General features: G+C 51.7%; 1 protein-coding gene across 9 annotated transcripts in view; it reads right to left on the reverse strand.

Annotated features, from left to right (window-relative positions):
- The window catches only part of CSGALNACT1 (chondroitin sulfate N-acetylgalactosaminyltransferase 1), a 323,407-nt gene that overhangs the window by 75,053 nt on the left and 234,995 nt on the right, over nt 1-13,359 (reverse strand). For all 9 annotated transcript variants that reach the window (XM_082608431.1, XM_082608432.1, XM_082608437.1 and 6 more), the window contains one exon: nt 9,310-10,202. In XM_082608431.1, coding sequence (XP_082464557.1) covers nt 9,310-9,919 — 610 coding nt within the window. In that variant the 5' untranslated portion in view covers nt 9,920-10,202. The remainder of the gene's footprint in view (nt 1-9,309; nt 10,203-13,359) is intronic.

The following is a 13,359-nucleotide window of genomic DNA, read 5'->3' on the forward strand; positions in this document are numbered from 1 at the left end:
CTGGCGGCACAGGGACGCCCTGGGGCGCCAGAGAATGGAGAGGTCCGTACCCCCCGCGGCTCTTCCTCCTGAAGCCTCCTCGGGTACTCACAGAAAACCAGAGCCTTAGAAGTGTCCACGAGGTGCTGGCCCGGGGGCGGGGGTCAGCAGCCATGTCGGGGGGCCCTTTCCTCCTGTCCCCCTCTCTGGAATCAAAACCTATTGTTGGGGAAAGTTCAACCAACATTCTCACCCTCAGGAACTGCTGAAAGCTCCCTGCAGCTGGGGAGGGAGGAATAAAACGCCTTATTCCTGGGGCGGGACAGGAGACACCCCAAGAACCAAAGACCTGGTAGGACTGAGATTTAATCAGAACATCAGAGACCGCTCCACTCCCCACTGCCCTGCACTAAGCTAACAAGCTTGAATAGCAAGTGACAGCAGAAATGCGGGGAGGGGACAGGACAGGAGCACAAGGAGACCTTCCCGGGGGGTCACAGGGCTGGACGGACAGCCCGCAGGCAGAACCGCCTCCACCCTAACACAAGGTAGGACCCAGGAATTTGGAGCCTGGGATGCACTGAGGGTAACCATAGCAACCACAAACCTCAAGCCCCGCCCACTCCTGCGCCCCTGCATGCATACACACGGCACAGGAAAGGGAAAAGTGTGCCATTTCCAGGCATAAACACCATTTATCTCAGTCTCTACTAGCTACACCAGAGTCGACAAAAGTTATGAGGTTTGGAAAAGACAAGAAAAAAATCCAAGACACAAAGCAATCATCAGAACCGGACTCAGAGATGACACAGATGCTGGAGTCACCTGACAGGGAATTTAAAATAACTATGATTAATATGTTAAAGGTGGAAAAAGTGGACAACACGTGCGATCAGATGGGCAACTTCAGCAGAGAGATGGAAATGATCAGAAATAAATGGAAATGCTAGAAATTAAAAGCGCCGTAATAGGTATAAAGAACGCCTTGAAGGGTCGTCTCTCTGCTGAGGAAGCATCAGTTAACTTGAGGTGGGTCAACGGAAGTTACTAAACACAACGAGAAAAAAAAGTGAAAACAAAAAAGAAACAGAACATCCACTAGCTGTGAGACATTCACACAGGTGGAGTCCAGAATGAGACAGAAATCACAGGGCAAAGAAGGACTGGCTGAAATACTGGCTCAGAATTTCCCCAAATGAATGACAGACACCAAACCACGGAGCTAAGCAGTCCCGAGAACACCAGGCAGGAGAAACACAAAAACGAAGCAAAGCTGAGGCACAACTGAGGAGACAGTGCCGTACCAGGGCTGCTTCCCAGGGCTGATGCCTGCACACGTGCAGAATGCTGACAGCAGGGAAGCTGAGGAGAGGCAGGCGGGAACCCTGCGCTGTTCCTGCAACTCTTCTGTAATTCCAAAATGACTGCAAAATACAGCATTTTTTTTAAGTGGCTTTGGTGTTAGGTACTCTGTTGAGAATATACTAGTAACACCCAGGGCAGAAAAATGAAGATAACTTTCTGAAGACCTCCTCTCCACTCATCCCCAACCTCTGGCATTTATGTCCTTGAGTTTAGAGTTTAAATCTGATCTGTGATGGGTCCTAGGAACCCAAGTACTCTTCACAGTATTGTTTCCTTGGAAAATATCCTCCCATCAAACAGCTGATTTACAATGGAAATTGAAGAGCCGAGGTGAGAACTGTGTACCTGGGGTTTTCTGTAAACTTTCTTCCACAAGGTTCGAGCCATCTCTCCTATACATACGGACCGGGCAGGGTGTACTCAGAGACAGGAGCTGAATGGGCCACGGGTCTGGTGCCCCAGGCCCATGCTGCTCACCCGGCACGGGGAGCGGGAGGCCGAGCCCCCCAGGGCCAGTGGGGTCGGGGGGGGACCTCTGGGGAGTCAGACTCTGGCCAGGCGAGGCTCCCAAATGGGAAACACCACTGTGAGGGCTGTGCAGCCACTGAACAGGGAAAGCACTGTGCGCCCATCACTGCTGCTGGACGTGGTGAGGAAGACGGGCTGAGTCTGATAAACCAAGAGCGACAGAGGGAAAAAAGGTCCACGAGCTCATCACACGGCCTCGGGAAGATGACAGGGAACTTCTGGCTGGAAGAACCTGAAGACTGCGGAGGGGAAAGGCTTACAGAGGGCAGGGCCTTGGGTGCAGAGGATGGCGCACGGGGAGGAGGAGGGTCAGGGCAGGCAGGAGAGCTGGGCACTGGGCGGGAACAGAGCTGGCAGGCAAGCTGGGATCAGAAGGCGGGCGGGGTCCCCCAGGACTGCCCGCATCGTGGGCTTTCATCCAATCCAGAACTCTACATAAAGTGCGTATGTTGGAGAAGAAAACAGGACCGTAAACCCCGTCTCTTCCCTTAAGCACCGGATACGCCCGCCACCCGGCTCCCTGACAGCCCCTGACTGGCTCTTCTGCCCTCCGTCTTCTCTCCTGACTCATCAGCTCCCACCCCTCTTCCACACTGCTGTAGGAGTCTCAGAAGAAACGCACCCCGATCAGTTCAAGTAAAGCGTTTCATGCTGAAGGCGCCCAGCCCCGCATGACCCCCTCCCCTTACTTGAATGATGCGGCCCCTCCCGTGCCTCTGTCTGCCCGTCTCCCCCAGGAGCTCATGAATTTCCTTCTCTTCCTTTAAAAACTTCTTCCCAAGAACATTGACACAGCTCACCCGGGTAGGACATCTCCCCACCGTCTGCACCCCTTGGACGTGCTTTTAGGTTTCCCCCATACCATCCGGGACCAGAGAAGCGTGCGGACAGGTCAGAGATCCACAGAGGTCCGAGGTGGCACGGCCAGGAGCTATGATCTAAAGGTCTGGCATCTGGGCCCATCACTTGCCAGGTGAGTGGCCTGGAGGCTGTTACTTAACCTCCGAGTTCCAGACTCACACTGACACAATGGAGATAAAATGAATCCAGGGTGCTGGTGGAAGAGGGGATGAGATGAACCAGTGCTGGTGAGATGTCAGGACAGGGCGTGGTGCACAGACACAAGACCAGCTACGATAAACCACGGGGTCCCCATCTCCGACCACGGGACCTCCAAGATGCCACGGCTGCTTGAGCACCTGAGAACCACAGCAAGTGGGAGGTGTGGGGGGTGGGCTGAGCGGGACCCAGGAGCTGAGCTCACTACCCACCGCCCCCCAGACGAGGGACCGTCTGACTACAGATCCAGGCGACCCTGTGAGCTAAACCCCTTGGCCCAGGCCTCAGGGTCCTCATGTCGAACATTCCCAGTGACTCTCGGGTCCCGCCTGCTGGCTGGGCTGGCCTCCCCCTAACCCCACCCCAGTCCTATTCCCCGGTCAGTCGGCTTTCTGGCCCCCTCCCTCTGCTGCCATCTGTTCCCCCTCTCGCTCGCCCCTCCCTGTAACCCAGTCTCCCCTTCGAGGCTGGCTCAGGTCCCGCCTTCTCTGAGGTCTCTCCCGAGCCCCAGGGGCCTCCAGGCACCGATCCTGACACCCTCGGACCAGCGGCCGCTTCCCGCCACTGAACCTCAGGTCACTGAGAGCTTTGTCTACCCATGTGGGGAACTGGGTCCTTCAGGCCAGAGACCTGGCTTCATCCCCCTTCCCCCGCCCCTCAGGCCACTGGGGACATTCTGCCCACAGAGCAGGTGTCCCGTCCACGCACGTCGATTAAGCCTGGGCACCGGGCCTCATCCACGACCCCGCACAGGACAAACTCGGGGTCTGGCTAAAAAACTATGGCTCCTTTCTGCAAACACCAGCTCTTCCCCAACGTGGCTGACAGACTGGGCCCACTGGCCGTACCCCTTGCCTGCCGTCTCCCCGCCCCGCACCTCCCACGGAGCCCGAGGCCCGGGTCCAGGCCTCCGCCCATCGCGCCTCTGCTCAGCACTCCCGCTAACGCAGCCACGTTCCTCCGTCCTGGACGTGCCCACAGCATCCCCAGCTCCCTCTCACAGCACATCCCTAGCAGGAAACGCGAGGCAGGAAGAACAGTGACACCTCAATTTAAGAAAAATCCCCTGGGGGCTTCCCTGGTGGCGCAGTGTTTGAGAGTCTGCCTGCCGATGCAGGGGACACGGGTTCGTGCCCCGGTCCGGGAAGATCCCACGTGCTGCGGAGCGGCTGGGCCTGTGAGCCATGGCCGCTGAGCCTGCGCGTCCGGAGCCTGTGTTCCGCAACGTGAGAGGCCACAACAGTGAGAGGCCTGTGTAACGCAAAAAAAAAAAAAAAAAAGAAAGAAAAATCCCCTGGGAACGAAAGTGCTTCGAGTGAGTCCAATAAAATACTAACAAGGTTATCATAAAACAAAGTTAAGACTTGCCGGTTTCTGCAGTCTTGCTAGAAACTACTACACACGCACAGGATGGGCGTCAAACCAAGGTCGCGCCTGTCCCTGTCCGCCGCGGGTCCACAGAGCTGGCCTCAGCGACGGTGCTGGGCTGCACAGTGGCCTAGTTCCGTCTCCCCGCCTCACCCTCCCTCCTGGCTTCTCTACTCGGCGGTAGGACTGGCTGCCCAGCTTGCAGGGACCAGAGCAAAATGAAAAGGTAGGGCCCCTTGTTCACAGCTTACGAAGAACTTCAAAATATCCTGTAACAGCAGAGCCCCGACCCTGGCAGGAGGCTCGTCCACTCCCCAGAAGGGGGCTCGGGTCCCGCCCCTCCTCCTCGCCACCCCCCCGGGAAGAATCCCTCTATAGTGTAGCCTCAAAACATTTACTGGCATTGAAGCCTCTTGTCTCTGAGTTCAGAATAAAAAGCATTTCTCCCTCTTTAGGAAGGTAAAGCATCAGCAAACACATGAGACCTCAGGGAGGAAGCAGACAGAGGGAACTAACACCACGCAGGCCCGGTGGGAACTGGACAGTCAACACGCACGGTCCATCCGTGCACGTGACGTGAGGGCGGGTGGGAAGGGCTGTCCTGGGTTCTACGGCCTTCGCCTCCCTGGAGATGCTGGCTGAGAGCTGGGGCCCCACTCAGGATCTGAAGCCCTACGTCCTGCCCACAGCAACCTCCCTGCACCACCTGCTCTCTTCCCTCCACACCCCGTCCACTGCGCGGAACCCTTGCTCTCCCTTATTTCTGCACCGAGATCCCCAGGCACCCCCAAATGCCCGGCAATGCACCTGAACGCCTTACCTTTCCTCCCCAAGTCACAGAGGAGCATCTCCCTGAAATGCACGCCGAGCATCACGGTCCCGAGCACCCGGGTCTCCAAGCACCTGGCCCTGGGACTGGACTCAGCTTGTCTAGAAAAGCTTAGCAACAGGGTCACAGGGCATCCTTGGAGGTTATGCAGAGGCACCAGCAATGGACATAAAAGTCTCCAGGCCTCACTCGGTGCCTCGGCTGCCCAGGAAGCACGCGGGCTTGGCTGTGGAGCACGGGAGGTGGGAGCTCACTGGGCAGGCGGTGGTCACTAAGGTTTTAGAGCTATTCCCGTATCCCTTTGTTTTAAAACGCATCTCAGGGTGCCATCAAAACCTTCAGTTTCTTGTGGCTCGTAGCTTGACTCCGTCTCACCATAAAATCAAGTCTTTTGGCATCTGAGCCACTCTTGCGACCTCTAACCCTGCGAAAGCTGGAGGAGGGGAGGTGCCCAGGCCCGTACAGAGCCTCCCCATGGAGACAGCAGACATGGCACCTCACACAGGACTCACGGTGTTGGGTGTCTGGGTTGTAAAAGGGGAATAATTCGGGAGGCTAAATTGTTTTATGGAATGATGTCGAATGTAGGCCCCGGAGCTCTATTTAAATAGGCCATCAAAGCCAAGAATTGTGCCACTCAGACTTAAACAGGAGTCTGTGTATCCCACACAGGAGTCATGAACCACAAACACAAAGAGAGGTTTTCTGTTCACTTGAGGAGATAAAACAGTTAGGCTTCCGAAAGCACAGGATCTGATCATGCTTTTCTACTTTATCTTCTTTTCCCAGACGGTTGTACAAAAAATTCATGTTATTATGTGAGAAGCCAATGCAAGAATCAGCGCCAGTGAGACATCTGGTGAAGGGAAACTGGGGCAAATGTTGTTCCCTCTACGTTTCAGAGATAGATAATAATTCAATCAACATGGATCATAAATTAGATGGTCATCAATAGGCATTCGCCCTCCGCAGGCTTCAGAGAACTGTAGGAAGTGGCCATGGTCAGAGCAGACCTTACAGATCATCTGTCTGAATCCCTCCTTCCACAGAGCAGAATCCCAAGGGGTGGGACATATCCTGTCACCCAGCAGAGCGGGGGCAGGGTACCCCTCAGGGACGGTTCCTCGGCAAAGCCAAGAAGAAGAAAGCCAAAGCGGTGCTTTGTATTTTGCAGAAGGCTGGGCCGGGTGGGCCTTGGGGGACGTGAAAGTCAACCTCTTATTGATGGATGAGGAGACGCCAGCCGCCAGGAGGTGAGGGGTCTGGGTCAGAGTCACACAGCCTCTGCTGTGTCATCACGCCTCCTGCCCCACGGTTAGCTTTAAGTCTACTCAACTGTTATCATCCAGAAGCATTCCACAGGGTTTTATTATTATTCGTTTAAACACAAAAAACCCCCATCCTTATCACACTAGTTCAGGGTTCAGTGAATCCGTGGCCCTCGTGTAGAGCTCTCTGAGGGTGTGGAACCCAGGTATGCCCATGGACTTCCACTCAACTGCCCCAACGTTTAGACTACTGACACCCAAACACAAAATAGTCTCTCCAAGGTTATGTTTAAAAACCCAAATACGTTACGTTAAAGATACACTTCATCCGTACAGGGTCCCACTGCTTGTTCTCACGCATTATAAAACACAGATTTCAAATCAGACCCTTCCCGTTCCCTTCCTTCTCCTTAACTAGGTGTAGGTCAAAGAATCGTGAGCCAGGACTCAAAGGTCTTCAAATGTAATTCAGTCCAACCACTTCTCTGATGCTAGAGTCATGAATTGTCACCTCCTGGCCATCCAGCTGAGGACAGAATCCTTGCAGTGACGGGAATCCCATTTTGTTCCGAAACATCACTGTTTGACAGTTACTCCTTTTGCTGAATTTAACTCTGCCTTCCTGCAGCTCCCTGACTAGTTAAGTCTCTCATGATGCCCCAATTCCTGGGCATATAAAAGATCCCCTCCACCATCTTTTGTGATAAGAACGAGAAAGTGAGATCAACTGTGTATGACAGTCAAATATATAGAAACATATTTAAAGTGTTGGTGTCTATTTACTCATCATATGAAAATAGCTGACAAGACTCTCTCCAAATTTGGAAGGTGTGTGTGGACTGATCTGCTTTCACACACAGGCTGTGTTAAGCCCCACGGGGCAGCATGACAAGAGGGTTTCTGACAGAAAGTCAGACGTACCACAGAGCACCTCAGCTCAGGGACAAGAGGCCCGAGTCACTGAAAACCACAGGCCTTGCACTTTAGATCCTGTACACAGAAAAGCAGATGGGGATTTCAAACATGAATGCAGATTAAAAATCACTGATTTGTAATCAAGTTCTTTTGAAAGTGCTTTGTGAGAGGGCAGCTCTGGCAACGTACTCCACAACCAGGGTTTCCTTTTTAAGGATGTTTAATGATTTTCCCTGGGGGTCAGCCAGGCAAGTAATAGTTGTGGAAATGTTTCATAAACTCTAAAGCACTATAAAATGGGACGCTGCACCCTCATGATACTTTAAACGCTTCCTGAGTGCTTACCTTGTGTTTATACTTGCTAGCTCCCCAGTGCACCAGGCACTTTTAATACCTCATATAAATGAGTAAAATCCTGACATCGGTGGATGAAAAACTGTCCCTTGCCATCCGCCTCTACAAGGATGAAGTCACTGGCCATCGCAGCCGTTGACCTTCAACTCACCCTGAAAGGAGCTCAGGGTGAAGATCAGGAACGAGGCTCCCCGTGCTCTGGGAGAAACTGGCAGAGCAGGCCTTCAGATAGAGATTTTCAGGAGGTTTTATGAGCCCAATGTCTTGCATCTCCTCATATCTAGAAAAGCACTAACATCATGAATGGTGACATCTGCTCCTCGTGACTGGCAGCCACCTTCTGCCAGAACGTGTGCTTCACTGCACGGACCCCCTTCACCAAAGTCACACATATGCTGACCTCCACCCCACCTCTTCGGATCAGTTCCTCAAAGCTGTCTGAGATGCTGTCCCGGGCTATCGTCCTCATTTTGGCCCCAAATAAAATTTAACTCACTACTCTCACATTGTGCTTTTTTTTTTTTTCAGTCGACAGACCAAAAGCTTGATCTTGCAAAAGATTTCTTTACCTAGCTCTAGGTATGTGAAAAATGATAATATACCAAAATTGCATTAATTTACAGTTCCCACGTAAAGGGGAAAAAACCATAAGACAGGAAAGCGTCCAGAGAGAACAGGCGTAAGTAGCAGAGGAAGGGTTTCTGGTACGACTAAAGAGGGTTTGTCTTGCCTACAGGTTCATGAGACGGTCGTTACAGAACCCAAGTAGGGAGCGGGGTAAGCCAGACAAGCCATGTGTCTGGGAAGTATCTCCTTTCTGGAAACAGGAGGAAGAGCTGGATGCCCTCGAAGGCAGTTCCTCTTCCAAATTATTAGTTGATTTTTGAATCAGTAACAACGGAAAAATTGGTAAGAAGAGTCTTCCAAGAAACTCCAAGACGAGGCTGCTTTCTTCTAAAATTGACACAAACACAATTACTACTAGGTTGTTCTGTGCCCATGAAGAAAGGTGAGGCATTCACCCTCCTAGTTTCCAGGTGCTCTGACCACCTCTACAATATGACCTAGTGGTTAAGGACGTGGACGCTGGAATCAGACTTCTGGGTTCAAATCCCAGCTCCGTCACTTGCTAACAGAGCCCCCTTAGGTGATTTACTTAATTAATCTGAACCTCCATTTCCTCACCCCACAAAAGGGGTCACTGCAAGCGTAAAGCTCCCAGAACAGAGCTGGACGGACCTACGAGCTACACGTAGACGTTCGCTACTACTACAGGGCCCGGTCTCTAGACGTGCCTGGGAGAAGGCATAAAACGAAAACTGCCTATCACACTCTATATGGGTTTCAATATTTCATGTTTGTATTCTGTTTTCTTTCTTTTTTATTGAGAGCAAGAAGTTCCACCTTTTTCTGCCAAGAAACAACGAACCTGTCCACTCAGTGACTGTGGCTTCCATGAGGAAGTGAGTGGAAGCAGATATTTCTGAAAAATACAAAAAGCCAAGCCTTGCCTCCAGTCGCTCATACAGAGCTGCCTACGCGCCATCCCCAAAGCCACCGCCAGCCGCTGCAGCCGGGCTCCGCCTGGGCCCAGACCCAGGTGCCCCTCCGACCACCTTCCACCCCCTTTGCAAGCGGGCCAACCTTCGATGAAGTCTGAGGCCGTGTAAGGACGCTGGTCGGGGCCGCCTTCGGCCGGGCTGTTCAGGGCCTCCACGGCCAGCTGGATGACCTCCACCAGCTCATCCCGCTTGTCCTTGCGCACGGGCTTCTCCTCGGGGTGGCGGGTCAGGCCCGTCTCCAGCTGGTACACTTTGTGCAGGGTGAAGCTGTCAAAGGGCACGGCGGCATACTCGGTGGCCTGCTTGACGCCGGTGTGCACCTCCGCCCTGTCCACCTGGGAGCGCAGGAAGGCCAGCAGGTCGGCCTGGGCCCTCCCGGAGGGGCCCGCGGGGTCCCCCGCCAGATGCTGCGCGGTCCTGAGCTGCTCGCTCCTCTCCCGCAGCTCCTCCTGGAGCTGTGCGATCTGCCTCTGGAGGCTGCTGATGTAGTCGCGGTGATGTTCTTCCCACTCCTGCATCGCCGCCTGGTACCCGTCCTTCCCCGTGGGGCCGTTGGCCCTGGGCAGCCCCAGCTGCTCGTCGTCGCCCCTGGGCGTGCAGGCCAGCATGTAGAGGACGGAGACGACACAGCAGAGGAGCACGAGCAAGACCACCACCCGGGAGACCCAGGCGAGCAGCCCCCGGCGCACCATCCTCGCTCAGGGATCAGCCACGCGTCCAGCAGCCGCGGCGTTCATCCCAGACCACCCGGCCCGCGAGGGGCGTCCCTGGACTAGACCACAGGGAGCACACGTCCGGGGGTCCCCGAGCTGCTCTCATCCATTTCGGTCTACAGCGCGTCTTGTTCCTGGGAGTCCACCACCAAGGGCAGCAGGTTCCTGACTTCTAAAGGATGCACTTCCAGGCAGAGGCAACGAGTCAGGGGAACCGTCCAAGTTGTCACGCTCATTCCCATCATAGCCTTCCAGAGGGAACCTGGGGAGACCAATGACAATAACACTTACTCAGGACAATAACCCCCTTGTGTTCACCATGGCGATCAATAATCAATATTCGATGGAGTTTATGGAAAATGCTTACAACAGGTGATTAAATATTGTTCAGTGTTTCTAAATCAGAATGCGAATATGCATCTGCAAAGTAGCGTACACAAGAACAAAGGATGCAGAGAAAAGATGGGAAGAAAACACGGCAAAATGCGAATTCTCTCTGGGTGGAAGAATTAATGGTGATTTTTCTGCTTCTCTGTAATTTTCTCTATCTTGCAAATTGTCCACAATGGCACATATTATTTTCATGGTTAAAAGGAAAAAGCAAAACTTGAGTGACAATGAAATTGCAGAACAGGGCCTTCCCAGCACCGGTGGATGCAAACAGTGAGCATCCCGGGCTCCTGAGGGCACCCAACCAGGGTAGTAGGCCTGCAAGCTGGCGCAGGGTGGTCCTCGTACTTTCTGATGAGGAGGTGAGGAAGCACCTGGAGGCCCAAATATGCAAATGCTAAGTGCGGATGATAACATTCAGAATGCATCGGGACAGTTCTTCCAGGACAGGGGGGATGGAGCTGGGAGAAGTAGACCAGAAATACTGCTTTGTCAGGACTCAAACCCAGGATGCCTCTGCTCAACCTCTGGGAGCAATTCCGTGTCCTGGCGGCTCATCAGGAACACCCAGCCAGACCACAGGGCCTTTCAGCCAACTCCACCCACCCCCGCCCCAAACAAATGAGGAGCCACCTGGCTCTCACCCGCTGCCCCCTTCCCCCGGGAAGCCCCTCCCTCCTCCACCCGGCACTCCTTCCTCAGTGCCCTCCCTTCCTTAATCCCCTGTCCTCAGCTCCCCTGCCCATCTGAGCCGAAAAAAGGAATGATAAATGGATCAAATAAGATTTCTTGTTGTAGGGAGATTTTAATAAAATTTTCCTAGATGCATCTTTTTATGTCACTTCTCTGAAACAACCTCCCTGAGGGTACTGTGTCCTGGCCATTTTATAAAAATTCAACATTTAAAAAATCCCCCCCCAAAAAAATCCCCATGAAAACTAAATTACCTTTTTTTTTTTAGGGTTTTTTGTTTGTTTGGGGGGTTTTTTTGGCTGCACCTTGCAGCTTGTGGGATCTTAGTTCCCCGACCAGGGATTGAACCCAGGCCTCGGAAGTGAGATCACAGAGTCCTAACCGCTGGACCACCAGGGAATTCCCTAAATTACCTTTTACAGTCTTCACCCGACCTAGAAATCCAGATTCTCACCTCATGTACTGGTGGGCTGTTCCCTTTACTGACTGGAAGGACTCCAGTCAATGAGCAACTTCAGGACCCCTGGGAGTAGGGAGAGATGATACTTCTGGCATCCTCCCTACGCTGAAAATACCGTAAACAGTAAGGCTCACTGACGGCCTGAGTAGTCACCTGCCATGTCCTGTGGCCACACTCTCGAGTTCCTCTCTTATTTCCCTGGTGATGTGCCTCTTACATATATCACTATGCTATCAAAATAGTTTATTTCCCAATTTTCCTTTAAAATTCAACACATAACATTCTCTCCAATATTTCCCTTGGCCTGAGGATTTTCTCTCTCCTATAATTTAGCACAATACACGGTTATCAGTGCTGAGTTTAAAGTGTACGTTTAGCCATGGAAGCCTTTTCTGTCTGATGAAAATCTCAGGCTTTGTATAATTACTATAATTCTGTGATTTAAAACATCTCAGCTTTGGTATTCAGGCACCTTGCTGTTTTTAAGGAAATCTCTCCGATGAACTCATTATATCCAAGTATTAAATTACCAGTGAAGACATGTTATCACGTTATGCGGCTACTTTAAAGACTTTTACTTTAAATGGACTGTCATTAAAGACAAAATAAGCAAATCAAATAACAAAAATGGAAGGTTCAACACTATTTGTTGTACTGTGGAAACAAAGTATGCAATCTTTCTAACATATTTTTAACGGAATAATGGTTATGTTTGCATAATAAATTGAAATCACATTGGTTAACCAAAGCAATGTATTAAAGCAATGGCCAAAGAAATTTAAAACTGTACAACAATTATTAGTTCTGTTCCATAAGTCTCTTGAAAGTCTAGTCTTGTTTTTGAAATTCACGAGTATAAATTTCAAAGTTATTTGGTATTCCACTCTTCTGGATGTAAAAGGAGAAAAAAAAAAAAACAGACCTAGGAAGAAATGACTTTTTAAAAGCAATAAAAGCCGTAAAAGTTACTGCCAAAGGAGCAGTGATGGATTTCTCCTTTTAAATGTCAAGAGCAGATAATGTATGTCAGAAACAAAATTCTGCATCTTTTAACACACAGTGTTTTTTGGATGTTTCTAGCAATCTAACCTGTAATCATAATAGTAACACCTGGCCACACATTTGTCTGGTAGAGTCAGGAGGCTCATCCTTCGCTCGCTTGCTTCTGTGGAGACATCGGGTTTTTCATCTGCAGCAAAGATCTGACCTTCCCAGCTCTACCACATACAGGAAAGAACAGCCTCAATGAGATGTAACCCTGACCAAACGTACAGCCAAACCGCAAGGTACAACCTCTCCCGCTCTCTGCAGAGATGCTGGGAGAATTAAAGAGTTAACTTTTATAATGTGTTTACAGCTGCAGATGGAGAACACCATGTAATTACCAAGCACTATTACAAGTTAGAGACGACAGTGAAAATACAGCTGTACCATCCCAGCAGCATTGTGCTCCTATTTTAAAAACTTAGAAAAGGAACCCAGATTTCAGAGGAGCTCCATCTTTGGGGTGGCTGGAGCGCGAGATAAAGCCCTGTCAGTGACCAACGTTAGGAAGTGTGGGTGAAGGGAGGTGTGTGCTCCTTTTTTTTTTTTTTTTTTTTTTTGTGGTACGCGGGTCTCTCACTGCCGTGGCCTCTCCCGTTGTGGAGCACAGGCTCCAGACACGCAGGCTCAGCGGCCATGGCTCACGGACCCAGCCGCTCCGCAGCATGTGGGATCCTCCCTGACCGGGGCACGAACCCGTGTCCCCTGCATCGGCAGGCAGACTCTCAACCACTGCGCCACCAGGGAAGCCCCTGTGCTCCTACTTTTTAACCACAGAAAATCCCTCGTGCTCGTCAGGTGTCTTGCCACCTACACTTTAAACGTCCATCCT

Source organism: Mesoplodon mirus, assembly GCF_964341445.2.
Source record: "Mesoplodon mirus genome assembly, chromosome: 20".
Taxonomy (NCBI): Eukaryota; Metazoa; Chordata; class Mammalia; order Artiodactyla; family Ziphiidae; genus Mesoplodon; species Mesoplodon mirus.